Raw genomic sequence first — 21424 nt, forward strand, 5'->3', positions numbered from 1 at the left:
CAAACATATTTTTCTGAAATACAGTTGGAATTTCAGTGTGTGTTGTAGTAACTGATGGATGCATCTGTTAGGGTTAGCAGGTCAGGATCTGTTTCTGTTGTTTCTGATTCTAAATGGGCAACACTTCGCAATCAGAGCAGGTTGCAGTCCCTTGAGGTCCAGAGGCAGATGTGATCAGAGGGGGGGTACTATGATTATAAAACGAAACTAGTTTTAGTTTGGGCTGCTTTTCCAAACTGGTCATGAACAAAACCATCTGTTTAAGAGTTTGTTCACTATAGTATGTGTCAGGATTCCGGCTGAACAGACTCCCTCTTTTCTGTGAAATGTGAATCTATCATGTTGTGAATGAAGTTCCAATTCAGTATGTAAAATTCACTATTATAACAATATGCCAAGTGTTGGTCCAATTGTGGGTGAAGGGGAAAGTAAAGTAAAAAGAGGAGAAATTACAGCAAGCATATGTGAGTTGTCACTGTTGTTTTGCAATGAAAAAGCCCAAAGATTTATAGTTTCACCTTTTCCAAGGAGGTTAAGTGGTAATGTGCTATAGGAGTCAGGCTCGATAACAAGGGTGAATATATTTGAGCAGCTGGTAGAATTAATTGTCACCTCATGAGGTACTGGTATTTTGCAGGGAAACTTCTTGGTCATAAAGTACTTAATTGCCAGGGACTTGAGGATTTTCTTATTTTTTAGTTTTGATCTGGCTTTCACAAGCATTCAGTCAAAGCTAGCTGGGCTGTTTGTATAGCAGCAGTTGCTGGGTAGACATATTTTACAGGAATTAATTCAACTGTAAAACAAAACAGTTTAGGTTAATAACTTGTGCTTATGCGATACTGTTTTATTGAGCTTTAATGTTTAAGATAATTGGTTTCAAATGCTTACAACAATAAGAATTACTCATGAAGCTTTATATATTTTGGCAAGAAAAACACAGGGGTTGCAATACAACTACTGGTTTGTGCAGAACCTCTGTTATTACACACCAGTGTTGTTCTATCAGTAGACAAGGGCAACTATAGGATTAATAAGAAAGGACTCTGTATTAATTGGAACTGACTGAACTTGAAGAATGAGGGAGAAAAAGAAAACGTTCTTATAGTTTGCAAAACTCTTAAAAATTGTGATCATGGGAAAAGCCTCAGTTAGAGCCAGGATAAGAAAGTGCATTAAAGTAGTGCTTAGAGTCCATGGGAAGCATGCTTCTTTAGTTCAGGTTTTCACAAAAGAACATACTTATTAGATTGTATCATTTTTCTTTGCTATCACCAGTTGCTGAAATCAATGTCAAGACTCCAGCTGAATTTAATGAAAGCTGTTTTCAAGAAACAAAACTGTTTTTTTCTTGTGGAGTCACTCAACTCGTCTTCGGCAATACACAATAAACCAGATATTTGTTACTAAAACCATTAAGTCCTTTTGCTCTGAGAAGACTGGAAGACATACTGTACTGCTAAGAATAGTTCCCTGGTGCCTACGCTACTCACAATTCACATCCTGTGTAATTTTGTTTCTTTTAAAGACTGAAGCCTTAAAATATTGGCCTGGAATTTTCACTGTAAATTTACACTGCTGTAAATTTAGGGTTTCTGTGGTTGAAGACTGAAGAATAAGCTCCATGGTTCTCTTGTGCCTATCTGAACCTGCAGTTCTTTGTTTTAAAAATGTGTTTGAATAAAGCATGCATTGGTAGTGAAAACCAATTTTTGTTTCTTTCAGTACTCCCTATGCAGTGAGCCTTTAATTGAATTATCCAACCCAGGTGCCAGTGGGTCCTTATTTTTTGTAACTAGCGATGACGAGTTCATCATCAAAACAGTTCAACACAAAGAGGCTGAGTTTCTTCAGAAACTCTTGCCAGGTTATTATATGGTAAGTAATTTAAGTCTGTATTTTACCTGTGGCATTCCTGTTTCATGTCACACTTCTGAAGATTTAGTTTCATTTGGTTTTTAATCCTTCATTGGCTTTATCCATGTTTCTTGATATTTTTGTAATTTTTTACCCCTAACGGAATGAATAAATCAATATATTTAAGATAATAATAGCTGCTATTTTAGCATTCAAGATGAAGCTTAATGTCATCTTCTGATTTGATACCAAACTTTGCTTCTAGTAAGTTAGTGACAAAAAAAGGTTTCTCAATTTGTAATTTTACTTTTTTTCTCCATTTTGTGTTCGTTGGTCCTTTGCATTTCACTCAGTGGACAAAGAAACTAGACTGGTCAGTTTCACTTTTGTTTCTGGATTAGTTATAATTTCCATTTCTTGTGTGTTAAAACAATGATGTAAAAATATATTTATACATATAATTTGTTCAAAACTATATTTTTAAACTGAGCTTTTTGAGGGCTAATGCTAAGTAGATTGTATTGTTTCATGTGTGTCCATCATCAGACAGGGAAACCATTGAACCAAAGTTAAGTAGGACTTAATTCTCCTTTTCTTTTTAAACAAAAGCCACTCGTATATGACTGTATGACCTTTGAAGGTCCCTTCAAACCCAAGATATTCTATGGTTCTATACATACGAACAGAGATTCTTCCTTACTCTTCTTTCTTTGGTTTCTTAAGTAGACATTAGAAAAGTTACCCTCTCACTTGTACTAAAAGTGACAAATATTGTCATTATTACACTGGAATACATGGATTCACTGCTTAAAAAAAAAAATAAAAATGCACTGGCAGTATCAAAAAGAACAATGGTGGCTGGTACTTTTTCTGTTGTTGTTTCTAATCTTGATAATCAGCCTAGCATAAGTTTGAGTTAGTACAAGTGAATATAAGACCACTTTGCTTTGTTCCTGTTCACTGCTACCACATGCAACAGTTTCTATAGTATAAAACTTTAATCACTGTGATTATTTCCTTTGAAAGCACTTTCTTCCCATAGTTGTGTATTGTGACTTACTAAGCTTGTGAGATGTGAAGTTGTTTTTCCCATCTTACTTTTCATGCCAAAAAGAGAGTAGTTTCAGAAGGAGGATTTTTGCTCTCACCTCTTTTATCCTCTCCTAGTTGTTTGTGGGGTTTTTTTTGCCTATTGCGGAATTCTGATTATGTCATGCTTTTCTGATGATTAGTTGTTGTTCTGTTACGACCTTACACACCTGTGGAGACAGCTTGGTCATTTGGCACTAACACTTAATGTGGAAAGCCTTGTGCAGACAGGGGTTCTGTTTTTCAGAATCCAAGTCAAGGTAATGAGAACTACGTTTGACCAAAACTCCTTCCATCAGGTGGAAATGCAAGGTTGTTCAAGTCAGAATAAATAAACTAAATCTTTGGGAGTGTTGTGGTTTAAACTGTACCATCTACTAGAAAGAAAATTAACTCTACCTCAGCCAAAACGAGCCCAGGGATGCTTTAGTCTGTTCTTTTTGTCTTCTAGTCTGCTCTTTCATGGAATGTGAGAAAGCCAAATCTGGCATAAATGCAGTTATTGCTTAGCTCTTGGCCTATCTAAGTTCTTGGCAAAAAAGCAGTATTTATGCTAGCTGTCTCAAATACACTCTCACAAAGAAAATTAATTGATCAAAGAAACAGTACTGGGTAAGAAAACATGTACAGTTCTTTTGATGCTTCTTAATGTCCTTTGATAGTGAAAATAGATACATTTAACAATCTCTTTTGTTTTAGAATCTGAACCAGAATCCAAGGACTCTTCTACCTAAGTTTTATGGGCTGTACTGCGTTCAGTCAGGAGGCATTAATATTAGAATTGTTGTAATGAACAATGTTTTGCCACGAGCCTTGAAAATGCATTTCACATATGACTTGAAAGGCTCCACATACAAACGGAGGGCATCAAGAAAAGAGAGGGAGAAGTCCAACCCTACGTTCAAAGACTTGGATTTCTTGCAAGATATGCATGAAGGGTTGTATTTCGACTCTGAAACACACAGCGCACTAATGAAAACACTACAGCGGGATTGTCGGGTAAGTGAAAAATACTATTTCAACTTCTGTGCATCTGTTCTATATTTACCTCAGCAAAACAAAGAGTGGGATGTGGCTTTGTAAATTTAACCTCCATTCCTTTTCTATGGAGTTTAATTAGGAAAACCTGTGAATGTCAAAGCACTGATGAAGCCTGTATTTTAGTTAAGCAGCTGGAATCTGAGGTCATGGAATCATATATGGGAGTTGAAAGGGATCCACAACAGTCATCAAGTCCAACTCCTGATGCCCACAGGACAATCTGAATATTAGACCATATATCTAATACTGTTGTGCAAATACTTCTTAAACACCAACAGGCTTGGGGCCGTGATCACTTCCCTGGGGAGCTAGTTCTAGTGCTTGACCACCCTCTTGCTGAAGAACTTTTCCCTAGTATCCAGTCTGAAGTTCACTGAGCAGCTTTGAGCCATTCCCTTACATCCTGTCACCAGGCACCAGAGATCAGCACCAGCCTTTCTGCTCCCCTCGTGAGGAAGTGGTAAACAGCAGTGAGGTCACCCCTCAGTCTCATGTTCTCTAAGCTGAACAAATCTAATCTCCTCATAGGTTTCTCACAAGTTAAGTCCTCTAGTGCTTTTACCAGCTTTGTTGCCCTCCTTCAGACAAGTGTTAATATTCTTATATTGCTTTTATTCTGTGGAGCCCAAAACTTCATACAATACTTGAGGCGAGGCAGCACCAATGCTGACTGTACTGGGACAGTCTTTCAACCAGTTTGCTATACTGTGGTTAATGCACCCCATGATAAGGGTGGCCATTTTGCATGCCAGGGCACGTTGCCAACTCACGGAGTTTATCATCCAGCAAAACCTAAAGATCCCTTTCTGCAGGCTGTCTCCCTGTTTGTCTGTACATCCAGGATTACACTGATCCATCTGTGGACCAAATTGCTTTAGGAAAGTAGTCCAGTAGGGGCTTTTTAGATTCTAGTTCTTGCTTTCCACTAATTTGGAGATTTTAATTATTTTTTTCTGAGGCACAATTAGCCCTGTGGTACTGTTGTTACATATGATAACAGAGCTTGTAACATATGATAAGAGAGTTTTTAACATATGATTAGCAAGCTTGTAGAGCTGCAAGCTCAGTACTGCTTCAGTAAGTCTGTAAATTAACAAGAACTAGGAAACTGAAGGGTGTGTGTGTCTAGTGGCAGCGGTCCTATTTCCAGAGCAAAGTACTTTCTTCCTCAGTGAAAGGCAGTGCTTAGTGTCTACACAACATCTTCAAGGCAAGAGAAGGATACCTGCCATTGTCCTTTGAGAGGACATTAGTGAATGGACTCAGTGCCTATTGTGGACAGGGAAAATTGCTGTAAAATGGATTTTTTTTCTGTTCAAAGGTAAGAAAATATGAAGTAGGTAAAAGGGGAGTTATCCAGGTCTCAGAGTTTCATAAGGTTCACAGTTGTGGTGGAAAGAGAAGATTGGCTTTGTCTGGGAGGAATCCTGAGTGTTGCATAATGAAACAACTCATCACATAGAAGAGGCATCCTGAACGTCGGTTTGTTGTTTGCTGCCACCTGTGGTGCAAGATGGAAAGCGTTGTTTTTGCACATGAATAGTACTTCTTGTTTAATTGTCACATAAGTCTGCAATGTCTTGTGCTTGGTTTGTAAAGCTGGGTGATCTCATGTTCAGCTGCATGTGCAGGGTGAAGCATTTATCTAACACCACACATTGTTCTTTCTGTAGCCTCTTGCAGCGAGCGTTTTCTGAGCTGCTGCCATGTGTGATAATGCAAAATGCATCAGTATGTCACATCTAGGGATCTGGATGCCCTTTTGTGCATCCTCCCACTTGTCAAAAGTTACCCAATCAAAGCCAAGGGGGGTCTATTATATAGAAAATAATATATGGAATCTTAAACGAGGGAACTGGACAAAAAAGTGAAAACAAGAATCAATCGTTTCATTGTTACATAGGGTACTCTTACTGGTTCTTTGAAAGTAAGGGTAAATTCTTGCTACATATTACTTGAGTGCTGAACTAACCATCATGTTTCTCAGTGTGTGGCTTGTGGCAGCCTGTCATGGTCTGGTATCTCCAGTAGCAGCTCCAGATGATGTTCTGGGACAAGTACAGCTTGATAGTGTTCTCCAGTTCCTGCATTCCCCTGCTTGTTATGTTCATCACACAGTAGGTGATAGGTCAGAAAGCTGTGCACACAAACCATTTCACATTTTTTGCACCTTAGCTAAACCAAGAAGTGTAACATTACATAGTATTCCTGAAGATGTAATATTCCTAAGTTTATCATACATAAACAGCTGAAAATTTGAAGTAGCTTTCAAATTCTGGACTATTGCTGAGACTTATTACAGCTATCCTATCCTTGCCAGTAGGCACTATCATAGTTACCGGGGGTGTGGGGGTGGTGAGACAGGGAACACACTACAGGCAAATGGTACTAAAAATAAAGAATTTCACTTGTCTGAACAGCTTTCCTAAAAATCTTTGGTTTGAAGCCTTTCTCATTTCAGAGTTCTTTGATTTGTAAAGCCTATGTGGCTGTAGTTTGTATAATGGTAAATACGGAGAGTACTGGAAGGTAGTTTCAGTAGCCGTGATTTATTTTTAGTAATCATGCTCTTTGCTAGTCTGATTATTATATAAAATTATTAATTATTTAAGAATAGATGAGACTCTCCAATTTCAAATAAAATTAGTCATATAAATATTAACAGAAACTGTTCTGCTCATGAATGAGATAAAGAATTTAAAGTTCACTAGGAATTAAGATTTAAATAATCTTTATTGATTCCTTCTTCACTTCTTTCTGTAAGACAGGTCTTGCTGCAGACAAGGAAACCAAAACCTTTCCCAATGGTCAAAGGTTGACTTGCTGTTGTTACCTCTGTGGCAGAACACTTAAGTTTTGTAGTCAACTTCTGCATTAGAAAATTAGGAGAATGATTAGTTGCCTCATAGGAATATTGTCAGGACTATTTAGCTATTATCTCCACTTTAATCTGGAGGATAGTTTGTGGATGCCATTTTTTGGTCTGTGGTCAGAAAAGGAGTTCATGTCATGGAGTTTTTTTTCTTTCTCATTGCTTAAAATCTTTCAAGACAAGGACAAAATGCATCGATACTAGGATTTTTAAGTAGAACTAGAAGCCAAACAACAGAATTCATAGAATATTTGTTTTGTACTGAAGCAATGGTGACAGAGACCTTGTATAATCAATTTATTCACTGGATTTTTCAACAGCCTTGATAGTGTGGGAAGTTGTTGATTTTCTTGTCTTTTTTTTTTTTTCCCTACCTCAAAGGTTCCTCTAAATTATCTTTAGCCCAGATAATTTCAGTGACCCAGTCTACATCGTCCTTACAAACAGTAGTGTTGGCACAACTTGAAGGAGTAGTGAATTTGCACTACAGAGCAGAAATAAATGGCATGTCATGGAAGTAAAGAATGTGCTAATCTTAGATGAAGGCCCTCTTTGTAAAAAATGGTAGTTTGAGGAAAGTGGACATGTAGTGATACTGCCAATCTCTTGTATCTTTAGGTATTATAACTCCTATAGTATCAATTTAAATTCAAATGTCTCTTCATTTCTACTTTGGAAATCAGAAACAAGATTGTGGGTTTTAGGAGTTAACAGTATAGGTAACAACATGTTTTAAGAATTCTGTTGAAATGAGAAGTGACTCCACATGTGCTTTGGAGGGGTTGGTGATACATTTTCACAGGATAGATTGTTTCTAAACCAGACCCATTGCTACACGTTTGACATTTACACAATTGTTCCAAAAAATGCTTATAATGCAAATAGTACTTTATTTTGTGGGATTTTTTATATATTTCTTTATGTTGGAGAGTAATTATTGATTGAATGTAGTATCAATCTTCTTTATGTCAGTTTCTATGTCCCATTTCCAAAATGCTTGTAGAACAGGAAATACTTGCATGTGTGGTTAACCTTTTAGGGTTTTTTTGTATTTCATAAGCTTGTGAAATTGTTGGGGTTTTTTTTGTTTGTTTTTAGTAGCATTTTCCTTAATTCTTTTAAGAAAATGACCTGCTGCCTTGAGGGTTTTTGCATGTTTTGCAATATGAATGTAGATTTCTCCGACAGACATACACAGTTTGGGCTGGCTGTATCTGAAATATAAATTCCATGACAGAAATACATTCTCTGCTCTGTCAGTCAGTGGCTGAGATAGCTGAATGTAACCCCATCAAAGATGATTCACAGAATGCTTTAACATCTGATTAGCTCAGATTGAAAAACTGATTCAGGGAATTGTTTTTCCATGTTTTGAAACAATGTATTTTGTGATGCCATTTCACTCTGGGTTTTATGTGGTATGAAAGCAAAATAGTGCTTAAGGCTAGAAGGGGATAAGTGACACTTGCTGTCTGAAAGTTGTCAGAGCAGCCAAAGCCAGCCTTGTAAGCAGTACTTGGTGACCAAGTGACAACATTGTGCTGACAGAATCTGTGTAGCTAGTGAAATACAGATATACAGATTAGATGAACAATTTATTGTCGAGTTAATTAATAGAATGTTTAGTTGTCATTATTGAATAAAACATTTAATCATGCTGTTTACTAAAAAATAAGAATATTCTTGCTGGGATCTTCCAATGCCATTTTGCTAGCAAGGTGCATTTCAGAGCAGTTATATGGGTACAGATTGGATTTCTCTCACTTTTACTATACAAGGAGTGTATTTCTGGGACGTAACATCAATTTCTAGTCATCTCACATGGATGACAGAATCATAGAATAGTTAGGGTTGGAAAGAACTTTAACATCAGATGCTCTGCAGGACTTTCTCAGTTTGCTATGAATATAGCGATTTGTTTGTTTTTCAGTAGATTAGGATCTCATTTTGGTACCTTCCTAGCGAAAACTTGCTGCTGCTTCTCAAAAGTAGTTCCATCTAAAATCCTCAAAGCTACTTGCAAGCAACTCTTGACCTAGGAAAATGCTTACAACTTTTTGTGTTAACATAGAATGCTGCATGTTAAGAAATAGCTTGATGTGCTGCATCTGTAACTTTTCTGTAGCAAACCAGATTAATTTCTACAACTGTGTGTGTGCAAAATGTGTTACTTACACATTCAAAAATCATCATGGCTTCTGATGTTAAATATTAATGGTGATGATCTTAAGGTCCTTTCCAACCCAAACAGTTCTATGATTCTGTACATATGTGAGGACCTTTCAGATATATTCAGCTAGAAATTCCACTGTCTGAAATAAAATTTGTCTTAATACAGACTAAAGAGTTTGACATGAAGTACGTTCTTGTTGAATGCTGATGTCCGATATTCTTCCGTGTTATTCAGGTTAATTATTTTGTATGAGATTTTTTCTTATAAACAAATAGGGGAGTAAAACATGCTTAGATTTGGTCAAAAGATCTGTATTTGCATAAGGACTGGTTGATTTGGTTATCAAATTTCTAAGGGGAGATAATCAGAACTGTGTATAAAACCAGTAGGCAGACAGAGGGGTAGATACTATTATGATATCCTGAAGACTTTGTCGTCTACGCAGTCCTGCATCTGAGTAGGACCATGAATAGGGTATGCCGGTGACAAGAGCTGAAGTTCGTATGCTGTGTGCTATTTGTAAGAATCTGTACAGCAGTTAATTCATTGGATGTTTTTATGATATTTTTCAGTAATCCTAGAACAAAGTCATAAATAGTCAAAGAATAGTCCATTTTATAGTACAAGTAGTAAGAGTTTAAGTGACAGTGGTGAATTGATGCAGTCAGAAATATGAATTTTACTGCATTAAAGGTACCCTGCTGAAGAAGCAGCAGCACGTTATACCACAGCGTTCCACGAGGCTACATCCACGAGGTTATGTAATTAGGGCAGTTAAATCATGATGTGTCTAATGTAATCTAATTCAAAAGGTGCTAAAGAATAGGCTGAAGACAGAGCTGTCAGCTATTACGTTCCTAACTGTAAAATAGGAGTGGCGATGCTTTTTCCAAGCCTGAGTAGCTGCTGTAATCTGGCTTTGCATAAACAGTGTTGCTGACTGTACTACCAAGGTAAGTATTTTTGCAGATGGTGAACTGGTGTGAAGTTTTTGGTTTTTAGTTTGGGGTTTTTGTTTTTTTTTTAATCTTCCTTGAATCTACTCTCAGTATTTGGTGGCTGACATCCACTGATTACACACGCACCCTGTGTCTGTGCCTTTGTACCTATTAGTTGCACTATTTTCACCAATTCATAACTGTAAAACAAGAAGTTTGTGTTGGATAACATCCACTAGAATATGCTAAATAGTATTTCATTTCATTAATTAGATTGGAATTAGATTTCATCATCATGGTGTATGGTAATTTAGAAATATGCTTTTTTGTCCTGTCCTGAAATCCTGTGTCACCTCTGTCATAGGAGGATGCTCTGAAGTACTGAGGGTCATAGGTTAGCAGCCTCCTTCTTATTCAATTTGAGCTACCCCACCTCTGTGCAGGATTATTCCAAGAAAGATGTTTTATAAAATCCTCACTTGTGTCTAGAAATCTGAATGAGGCTGTGCCTTTCTATACTTAGATTACAGTGTGTTATGTTTTGTTTCTTCACTTTGGATGCTTAAAACAATGCCAAAATTAAGATGCCATGTTCTTCATGGAAGAGAAATGCCAGAGATTTAAAAGAACTCAGCTGCATTGTACATTTGGCTTCTACTAAACATAATGAGTACATAAGAAGTACGGATGGAGTTGATGGAGTGGAACAGAGCTTTCTTACCTCTGCCTATATACTTTTAGCACTGGAGTTAAAATTATCTCTAAGAAAGTATTAAGTAGTAGATTCCCTTTTCTTCCTCATACAGTTTCACAGGCCACTAGACTTTTTCTGGTGATTGCCAAGAAAAGAAATAAATCTCACTTTGGATTTGCAAAATGTGTTTCAGAGGTCACAAGCTGTCTTGTTTTTTGTGTAAAAAATATTTATACTTTGATAGTCTTCATCAAAATTACATACTTGCAGTTACTGCTCTTTTTTTGTCATCTCTGCAAAATCAGATTTTGTTCTTGTTCATGTAAAAAGATGTACTATTGCCTCTTGATTCTGATCAAAAATTAAATGAATTGTTTGTTGTTGAGTTGCATGAGGTGAAGGAGAGGTAAGTGGCACAGCATGTCCTTCCTGGTTGCTCCCGGCTTTTCTCCTTCACTTAGTATTGCTGTTATGTAAAATACTGAACACAGTTTGGTTATATTGCTAGATGTGATTGCAGACTGTTATAGTTCACCTTTGCATAGTGACTTGAACTGTATTTCCTTTTAATGGCACTATGTCAGACTTCATAATGATGTAACTGACTAGAAACTTATGATAATACATATGCATGCAAGAAGAAAGGGAACTTGCCTACTGACAGAGGCAAAATGGTTAGTAGAGCTAGAAGAGAAAGCTGTTTGGTTAAGTCATGCTTCAGAAATAAAACTGCCTAATAAAGGTGCATGATTTTTGCACCAAATTTCCATCCGCTGTTAATGAGACAGTGGTAGCAAATGATTTTTTTGGCACTTGAAAATTCTCCAAGTATACTTTCTCAGTTATAAATAGGAGGTGGAAGAGAGGTAGAGAGTAGTGTAGGAAAAAATGCTCTGTAAAGTCTGGAACATGCATTAGCAGTGACTTTAAAGATGTTTGTAGTTCCTAAGTGTATGGTGGAACTATTAATAATTTGCTATAAATAAAAAAAGGTGCTCACTGGACATACATTCCTTGACTGCAAAGTAACACTGGGTTACCTTTCAGCTATGCATCCTTCATGCCCATTTGTAACAAGAGCATTGAGCTAATTAGGTAACTAGCACTTTGACTTATGTGGAGGTTTTGTTTATATTAATGTATGATAATATAAATATATTTTTAATTATAATTTTACACATTTTGCTAATAAGATAAATTGTGCTTTGAAGGACTACTTCTACTGAAGTTTTCAAAATAATGCTGTGTAATTTGTATTGTATGTAGTCTTCATTTGTTTTAGTACAGCTGTTTCTTCTTTGTTGATAGGTTCTAGAAAGTTTTAAGATCATGGATTACAGTCTGCTACTGGGAATCCACATACTGAACAGTAACATGAAGGAAAAAGAGGGAGAGAGTTCCCAGAGTGCATCAGATGCAAAGCGTCCTGGGGGGCAGAAAGTTCTGTATTCCACAGCCATGGAGTCTATACAGGGCCCTGGAAAGACAGGAGACTCTGTCACCACAGGGACAACAAACACGTAAGTGCCAGAATGTGCTCTTAAGGTTACTATTAAAACTTGCACTTTCTGTTTCTTCAGTCTGTGACACTTGGTAATAAAAGGCAAAACATTCAAGAGTACACTGCATTTCAGAAGCTGAAAAAGTGAGCCTCCCTCCCCCTTCTTTCCTCACCCCCTACCCTCAAGAAAAAAAGCTGGACCCTCAAGATCTGCTGCAGAGCAGGAAATTAAAGTGTTGATTAGTAGATTGTTCATCTTTAAATACACAATGACAAATTTGGTTAATTCAGAGTGACTTATGTATGAACAAGGGCATTCACTTACGAAAGAGGTATTATGAGACAGCTATTACAAGAATCTCAGGTATAATCTTAATTTTAACTGGAAACAGCCTGATGAGCCATACTATTTATCAATATTGAAATAGAAATTCCTACAGTGGTTATTTTCATCTCAAATTATTATATATGATATGTAGAACTCTGTCATCTACCACTGAAGTCCAGTCATATCCACGTATGGGGGATACTTCCTCAGATAAGAACTGCTGCTTTACTCTTGTTTTTCTACCTATCAAAAATTGCAGTAGGAATTTAAGTATATAGAACAGTAGGTTTTGTATTGTTTCCTCTGGAATACATTCAGTGTTATAGTGTTATATTCACCATTCTCATTCTATATATTCAGTCATTCGTTATAATAAGGGTTTAATTTCAAATGAAGGATTTCCTCTTCTGGTTCTCAAGTGAGCTGTCTAGGTAAATACAACTAATGATATAGAAACATGCTTAAATCTACAGCTAACAAATAGGAGAATTATGATATTTAGCATTTGCAGAGAGTTTCCAGATCTTCAGAGCTCTAGATATAAACTCAAGCTGAATTTCACTCAGTTTTCACAGCATCACTCACTTTCACACAGAAGAATGCTCTGTATGGTGGCAGAGGTGTTGCACAGGTAGTTTTGTGGGTGTTGGGTTTTGGTTTTGGTCCGTTTTTTTTAATGGAAAGCCAAACCTGATTATATAGATCACTGTCCTGGTTTCAGCTGGGTTAGTAATTTTTCTCCTTCCTAGTAGCTGATGCAGTGCTGTGTTTTTGCTTTAGTCTGAGAACAATGCTGATAACACACCGATGTTTTAGTTGTTGCTCAGTAGCACTCAGTAGCGCTTACCCTGATCAAGGACTTTTCAGTCTTTCATGCTCTGCTAATGAGGAGGGGCACAAGGAGCCAGGGGGAAGCAGAGACAGGACACCTGACCTGAACTAGCCAAGGGGGTATTCCATATCACAGCACGTCATGCCCAGTATATAAAGTGGGGGGAGTTGGCCAGCACATGCTGATTGCTGCTATTATTATTGTATTTCACTTAAACTGTTCTTATCTCAACCCATGGGCTTTACTTTCTTCTGATTCTCCTCCCCATCCTGCCCAGGGAGAGGAGCTGTCTGTTACTCAGTTGCCAGCTGGGCCTAAACCAGACACTGAGCCATACAAGTATGAGGATGAGAATGGATACCCAGCAGCAATAACTGCTGTTTGTACTGGATTGCATTTATAGTCGTAGCATCCAGGAAAGGCTGACAGAATATAGTTTTGTAAACCACTTAACACTTCTGAATGTCTGACCAGTTAACTGAGCTGAAGTTTGTGGTAGTAAGGTTTTACAGTAATTTAAACTCCATTTGCATTTACGTGGTTTCCTTTGTGCTTAGAATAATAAAAAACACCCCACTCATATCTTCTTCCCCCCCCCCCCCCCCCCCAAAAAAAAAAAAAAAAAAAGATAGAAAAGATGGTAGCCCTGTTTTGTCAGGGGAAGGGACTGCTGTGTGTTAATGGCAGAGTGGGGAACATACTCTCGCCTCTTTGTTAGCTGTTTCAGGTGTGTATTATTTGTTTCTCAAACTGTTAAAAAAGATTTGGAGGTATTGCATGTGTTGCGTTCTTCTGTCTCTCTTCTAGTTTTGTAGAGGATCCATCAATGTCAACAAAAGCTGCCAAACCAAAAATTGAATTTAATTTTTTCGTTCCTAAAACAATGGTCCCTTTTTTCTAGATAATTGCATAGGAAGAGTTTACAATAGACATTTACCATTGGATCTGAGATACTTTCGGTTTGCTGTTTAAAATCAGTTGTCTACTAACTGACTTACATGTGTCTGACTTTGCAGTGTGGCATGTAGGTTTAATGTTGTGCCTATTTTGTTGGGTTTTCATGTGGGTACAATTCACCTAATAAATGATGATCAGAGATACCTTAAAAGATAATCTAACTATGTTTTTGTTGTTTCCCTCAGAATGGGAGGTATTCCAGCTAAAAGCCATAAAGAAGAAAAGCTGCTTCTATTTATGGGCATTATTGATATTCTCCAGTCTTACAGGTAAGATTAATTTCAGGTTTTAGTGTATAAGCTATTCTGAAATTACATACCAAAGGGGAAATCTTATAAAGCAATTCTGATTTTGTGTTTACATGATTAGATTAATGAAGAAGCTGGAACATTCTTGGAAAGCTCTTGTTTATGATGGGGTAAGTAGATTTTTTTTTTTTTTTAATTGCTGATATTTTAGCTAACGGAACTTTGACTTACGTTGACCAGAAAAGAGCTAGCTTCAGTGTATTTGTAGTCTGCTGTCACCACATGGTTTGGGCTGTTGCTGAAATCTTTTAAGTCCATTTCCCAATGCATGCTCTGATTTTATCTGTTGATCTTTAAAAAGCAACCAGATGATCGTTTTGTCCTTCTAACTTACAAAGACAGTGGCCACTTAGCAGGACATTGAATCTGTAATTAAAAAATGTATATATAATGTGAAAAAAGCATTTCAGATGCTAGGAAGATTTTGCAAAATATGGCTGTATAATTCATAACTCAAAATTTCATAAATGAAATACCTAAATTTCTTGAACAATTAACTTTTAAAAAGGAAAATGTGTTAATTTTCACTTCTTTTGAGTATGCATGAAATGTATGATACAGTTTATCTGAGATGTTCAACTTCTTTCCTGACAATTTATGTGTCATATACTTATGGAAAATGTGACTGAGACCTTTTTCAATCTTACAGGATACTGTTTCAGTTCACAGACCAAGTTTTTATGCAGACAGATTTTTAAAGTTTATGAGTACAAGAGTTTTTAAGAAAGTTCAAGGTAAGAGTTTTACTTGTTTATATTTATATAATCATTACTTTATAATGCTCCTGTCCTGGCAATAGAAGAATCCTTTCTTCAACATCATGTAGCACTCACATTGCCAGAAGGTGAGTTTCTTCAGTGGAGCTAATGGGATTGTACTCAAAATTACATAGAATTATTTGCTTTTTTTTTTTTTTTGTCACATTACAGGTATCTGTAGGTAAAACGGGTTCCTGTATATTAGCATTGATATAAAGATAAGTTTAATGATCTAATGCTATGTCCAGTCCTGCATCTTATTCATGGGATATTGATTTTAGTATCTTTAATTTGCAGATTATTACATACAATATTTGAAAAGCATGTTTGAGAAGATAGGTATTCTTCCCTTTGATACAGATTTCTTATGTGCTTTATCAAAGAAAATATCAGAAGTTGGATATTAATAAAGTCCTTTGTCTTTTTCACACTCACCTGTTTCTAGCCTTCCCCTCCTTTTCTCCTTTCTTAATTTCTAATTAATTTTCAAGGGTAAGCTACAAATCACTGTTAGCTACTTACAGGGTATGGTGACTTGCCCTTGGCTGGATGGCAGGTGCCCACCAAAGCTACTCTATCACACCCCTTCCTCAACTGAATGGTGGGAGAAATATACAACAAAAAGCTCATGGGTCTTGATAAGGACAAGGCGATTGCTCACCAATTACCGTCAGAGGCAAAAGAGACTCAACTCAGGAAAATTAATTTATTACCAATCAAATCAGAGTAGGGAAATGAAAAATGAAACCAAATCTTAAAACACATTCCCCCCTACTTCTCTCTTTGTCCTGGACTCAACTTCACTCACGAATTCTCTACCTCCACCCCCCGGGCAGTGCAGGGGTACAGGGAATGGGGGTTGTGGTCAGTTTATCACAGTCAGACACATTGTCTCTGCAGCTCCTTTCTCTTCACTCTCTTCCTGTGCTCCAACATGGTGTCCCACCCATGGGAGACAGTCCTCCATGAACTTCTCTAGTAAATATCCTTCCCTCTTCTTCATTAACTTCTCCAGCGTGTGTCCTTTCCACAGGGTGCAGTCCTTCAGGAATAGACTGCTCCAGTGTGGGTCTCCCATGCGAACACAAGTCCTGCAGCAAACCTGCTCCAGCGCTGGCTCCTCTCTCCACAGAGCCACAGGTTCTGCCAGGAGCTTGCTCCAGAATGGACTATCCACAGGGTCACAGCTTCTTTCAGGGTACATCCAATTGCTCTGTGATGGGGTCCTTTTGTGGGCTGCAGGTGGATATCTGCTTCACCGTGGACTTCCATGGGCTGCAGGGGCACAGCCTGCACCACATGCTGCAGGGGAATCTCTGCTCTGGTGCTTTCCTCTTCCCCCTCCTCCTTCATGGATCTTGGTGTCTGCAGGGCTGCTTCTCTCACATATTCTCACTTCTCTCTTCTGGCTGCTGTTGCGCAGTAGTTTCCCCTTCTCAGATATGTTACTCCAGAGGTGCTGGTTGGTCTGAGCTGATGGACTCAGCCTTGGTCAGCAGTGAGTCCTGAAATCGGCTGGCATTGGCTCTGTTGGACATGGGGGAGGCTTCTAGCAGCTTCTCACAGAAGCCACCCCTGGAGCTACCCTGCTACCAAAACCTTGCCACACAAACCCTTCCCTAGCACAGGGGAAGGAAAAAAAGCCAAGAGAAACCCCCCCCTCACTATAGAGGGATATCTCTACCAAAGGATTAAGTCTTGCAGCAGTAATTTAACTGTTGATTGTCATTTCTCTCAAAATTAATTTATTTCTGTAACTGAAAAATGTAGATCCTCTTAAGACATCGGGGACAGAGGGTGAATTGATCCTACATAGGTGAGTTTTTCCTGTATGTTATGGCTTAACACCAGTGAGCAACTGAGCCCTACACAGACAATCACTCACTCCCACCCCAACTGGATGGTGAAGAGAATAAGGAGGGTAAATATGAGAAAACTCTTAGATTGAGGTAAAGACAGTTTAACAGGGAAAGCAAAAGTAGCTTGTTGCCAGCAAAGCAAAGTAAGGAATTCATCCACTGCCCATCAGCTGACAACTGTTCAGCCATATCCAAGAAAGCAGGGCTCTCTCACATGTTATGGTTACCCAGGAAGACAAATACCATAACCATGAATGTTTCCTCTTTGCTCCTGTTCATCCCATCTTTTATTGCACTGCGTGATGCCATATGGTGTGGGGGATATCCTTTTGGTCAGTTGGGGTCAGCTGTCCCAGCTGTGTCTCCTCCCAACTCCTCCTGCATCCCTAGCCTCCTCGCTGGCAGCTCAGTGTGAGAAGGCCTTCATGCTGTGTAAGCACTGCTCAGGAATAACTAAACTTTGGTGTGCTATCAATGCTGTTTTGATCACAAATCTAAAACACAGCACCAGAGAGCTACTATGGAGAAAATCAGCTTTATCCCAGCCAACGCCAGTGCTGTGTACCTTCCGAAGTGTCCAAACACTGCATAACAACCATGTATGAAGTTACATAAGAAGTTAGATTTCAGCAAAAATGTTTGAGAGATAGCAATCTCACTTTGTTTCTTGATTCCAGACTGAAAAGAACAAATTAATGTTGCCTTAGTCCAATGGAGTAAGCAGTATAGATATTTTATCATAATATGGGTACAGCTGTGAAGCAAAACAACAGAATTTGCAAGTATTAAGGAACAGATTTATTTTTGGACTTGCTGCATTTAGCCTGACTTTGAAAATGAACAGGGGAAATTTGCTATCATTCAAGAATTCACATCTTGAAATAAGCTCATATGTTCATATCTACTTTGAATTATAGTTCCTCCAGGTGTAATAAGTATATTCTTATTACAAAATCATAAGAAAATAAAAATCAGAAGATTAGAGACCAATCTTCTTACAGGCTTCTTCCATGAGAAGTTCAGATCAGGTTATATTTTCACTAAATTTTCGACCACTGGAAGGCAGCGTCTGATGTAATATGACAAAATATGAAGCAAAATTCAGCTGAAAGGAGGAAGGCACCTCTTGAGAGTCAGGTATCTTTGAACCCTAGAATAAATTTAGTGGGAGCTGTGTTGTCTGAGACAATATTCAAAAGAAACTCCCCTGCACAGATAGAGAGCAAGGAGCAGACAACTTGATACTTCCATATGTTGGACAAAATAAATGTTTCATGCAGCCATATATCCTTGCTAAACATTGAGTCTTTTTTCAATTCTTTCTAATTTTGACTGCTAGATTTATGTCACAAGACACAATTTATTTTATACTTGAAAGCTACAATGTGCAATTAAGAACATCATGCCTAATTTTCTCCCTAATCTTAATTTGTCTGTCTCATTTTTCCAGGCTATTAATCTTTCGTAATACCTCACTCTTACTGATCTGCTCTGCATACAAAGCTATTAATCTAATTCTGTATAGCTATATTAAAGGTTCAAATGCAAAATAAAGAATTGGAAGTCTTCCTGCCTTCAGCAAGACTGGTTCTAAATTTCAATTAGATATTTCAGTTTAAACTCTTAAGCCCTGTTCTGAATCTGTGCTTCTTCCCCGTGTGCACAGAACAAGCCTCCATAAATGAGAACATAATAATCAGATTCAGCCTTGGGCAGAGGCTAGCTCAGCCGCTATCTACTATGTTATTTTTTAACATCATCCTGGAGCTATGCATCTGATTCTCTTCTTCTGTCTTTAGCCAAGTAGCTTTGATGCTTTTAGTTTGAATTCTGTAATAGAGCACAGTATGTACTACTGCAGTGCATTTGAGGTAACTTTGCAGCCAATGCGTGGAGGTCAGCAGCTGGCAACTGGAAAACACTAAATGAACTGGCTGGCATCTGTAAGAACCACCACAAATGGGGGTTGTGGTTCATTAGTAATGGAAATGGTCAGATCCTAAAGTTTCACCCAAACTGCCATTGTAAGTAGGTAGGCATTGGTAAGAATTATAAAGGGGATGCTCATACGTGAGTGTACAAACCATCAATATTTTGGAAGTGTTTCTTGTACCCAAAGATGTTTGCCATGTCTCTGAATTAGAAATTCTGCAGTAGCACATACATCATTATAATAGCAGTAGTTTGCAGCTTAAGAAAATGATCATAACTTCTCAGAATACTCCAAATATCTTTTTTTTTTTTTTTTTTATGCATCATTCTGTTTCTGGGTTGATACTTCACAGATTTGTAACTCGGTGATAGCAAAGGTGGTTAACTGACATGATCTTTTTTTTTTTTTTTTTTTTCCTATTAGCAGTAAGGAACCCCAGAAAGACAAAAATACTTCACTCACAGATGACATAACAATGCCTTTGGCTCTTGTTTTTAACATAATGTTGAATAATTTGGTTTCTATCAGGATGTGTTCTTTGTGTATATTCAAAAAGTCTAGCTTTATAGATGGCTTGCTTTTCTATATGGTGTTAAAGATGTTCATTTGGTAATGCAGCTTTAAAGTCTTCACCTTCAAAGAAACGGTTCAATTCCATCACGGCTCTGAAGGCAACATCACAAGAAATAGTGTGTGCAGTTAGCCAGGAGTGGAAGGATGAAAAGCATGGCATTCTTGCTGAAGGACAAAGCTATGCCAGCCTTGATGAAGAAGGTAATGTGTTTCAAATCAACAGCCTAACTAATGTTTTTAAAGGAATTTAGTATAAACTGTGGAAGCCCTATAAGCTTCCAATCCAGCTCATCTTTCAAAACTTCAGTCAGGTCATTCTCATGGAAACAGTTCTTAGTCATATGGCAGAGTGGACCTTCAGGAGCAAGAGGAAGTCAGAATCAAGGCTGTAGCATGATCTTAATCTTTTGGATTTTGGGGGATCCTAAAAGAATTTATCCACCCTAGGTAGCAGATTAAGGCCAGAGCCAGTGCTATTCTTCTCACTTGCTTTTAAACAAACATGTCACGTGAAATGTTTTGAAGCTCAGGTCATTGTTCCCAGAGTCTTTTTGAGGAGATACAGTCTTTGAACCTTTCAGAGATAACCCCATCTGAGAACTGGGCCCTGCTAGTGTGAAACCAGTCACAGAGCTTAGATTTCATCAGATATTCATACTACTTTAATATTTTTAATATTTGACCTTGGGGTTGCTCTGTATCCTGCTGAATGTACTGGCTAAAAGCTGAAGCTCACCCTGTAATGCAAAAGAATGTGGGTATGGCCATATGAATATTACACTCTCATCAATTTAAACATAATTCCTAAAAGCTGTTGAGACAGCTTGAGAGTACGAGATGCCACACACTTGCATAAAGATTCTTGGATTCAATTTGAAATGAAGTTTTTAATGCTGTTCTTTATTTTTGTGTGTGCAGTACTAGGTTCGCACCACCGGCCAGATCTGGTGCCAAGCACCCAATCTGTCTTTGAAGCGACTTCCCTGGCAACCACAATTTCTTCTTCTTCCTTGAATGTAGATGAACATTGTCAACGTGATCAACCTATGCTCTACTGTAGCAGGTAAAGGCTGTATATGTGGTAGATGATTCACCACTATTTTGCTAAGTGTGACCATACATGCAATGGTAGGGGGCTCTGTGAAAGAAAAAGGAGAAGGGTCAAGTGCCTCTGTAGCTCATCCCTGAACCTCTCCAGTGAAGGAAGGGTTGTATAAGCCCATGGGATTTGTTATGTATTTGTTAGGCGTTATGACTGGGGTCACAAATTAGAAAACATAAGCACAACAGAAAATGTTAATAGTATGCTTCATATTTTTTGTCATGTTCCAAAACTAAACTGGGCACTAGAAACTTGCTCAGGCCTTAGTCTGTGCCGTAAACCAAACTAGACATTAAGATCAGAGTAGGAAATACTTACAGTAACTTGTCTGTAGCTGAAAACTGCTGCAGAAAGCTATGATGTGCTAGGGAAAGAGACCTACTTTCAAGTTGATCTTTATTCTGAATGCACGGTGCTTAATGCTGTGCCTTAAGTTATTTCAAAATGACCGTTTTCTAAAATGAATTTTTATGAAACATGGCCATGTAGTGGCAGGACAAGGAGGAATGGCTTTACACTGACAGAGGGGAGATTAGATATTAGGAAAAAATTCTTTGCAATAATGTTGGTGAGGCACTGGAACAGATTGCCTGGGGAACTTGTGTATGC

The 21424-nt window shown here is 37.9% G+C and overlaps 1 protein-coding gene across 7 annotated transcripts in view; it reads left to right on the forward strand.

Moving 5' to 3' along the window:
- The window catches only part of PIP5K1B (phosphatidylinositol-4-phosphate 5-kinase type 1 beta), a 101991-nt gene that overhangs the window by 65091 nt on the left and 15476 nt on the right, over window positions 1-21424 (forward strand). For 6 of the 7 annotated variants that reach the window (XM_065662560.1, XM_065662557.1, XM_065662562.1 and 3 more), the window contains 9 exons: window positions 1726-1878; window positions 3646-3945; window positions 11973-12184; window positions 14468-14551; window positions 14652-14700; window positions 15240-15324; window positions 16382-16546; window positions 19759-19914; window positions 20632-20776. In XM_065662560.1, the coding sequence (XP_065518632.1) occupies window positions 1726-1878; window positions 3646-3945; window positions 11973-12184; window positions 14468-14551; window positions 14652-14700; window positions 15240-15324; window positions 16382-16546; window positions 19759-19914; window positions 20632-20776 (1349 nt within the window). The remainder of the gene's footprint in view (window positions 1-1725; window positions 1879-3645; window positions 3946-11972; window positions 12185-14467; window positions 14552-14651; window positions 14701-15239; window positions 15325-16381; window positions 16547-19758; window positions 19915-20631; window positions 20777-21424) is intronic. The other variant, XM_065662556.1, reaches the window with a different exon arrangement.

This window comes from Lathamus discolor, chromosome Z, assembly GCF_037157495.1.
Source record: "Lathamus discolor isolate bLatDis1 chromosome Z, bLatDis1.hap1, whole genome shotgun sequence".
Lineage (NCBI taxonomy): Eukaryota > Metazoa > Chordata > Aves > Psittaciformes > Psittacidae > Lathamus > Lathamus discolor.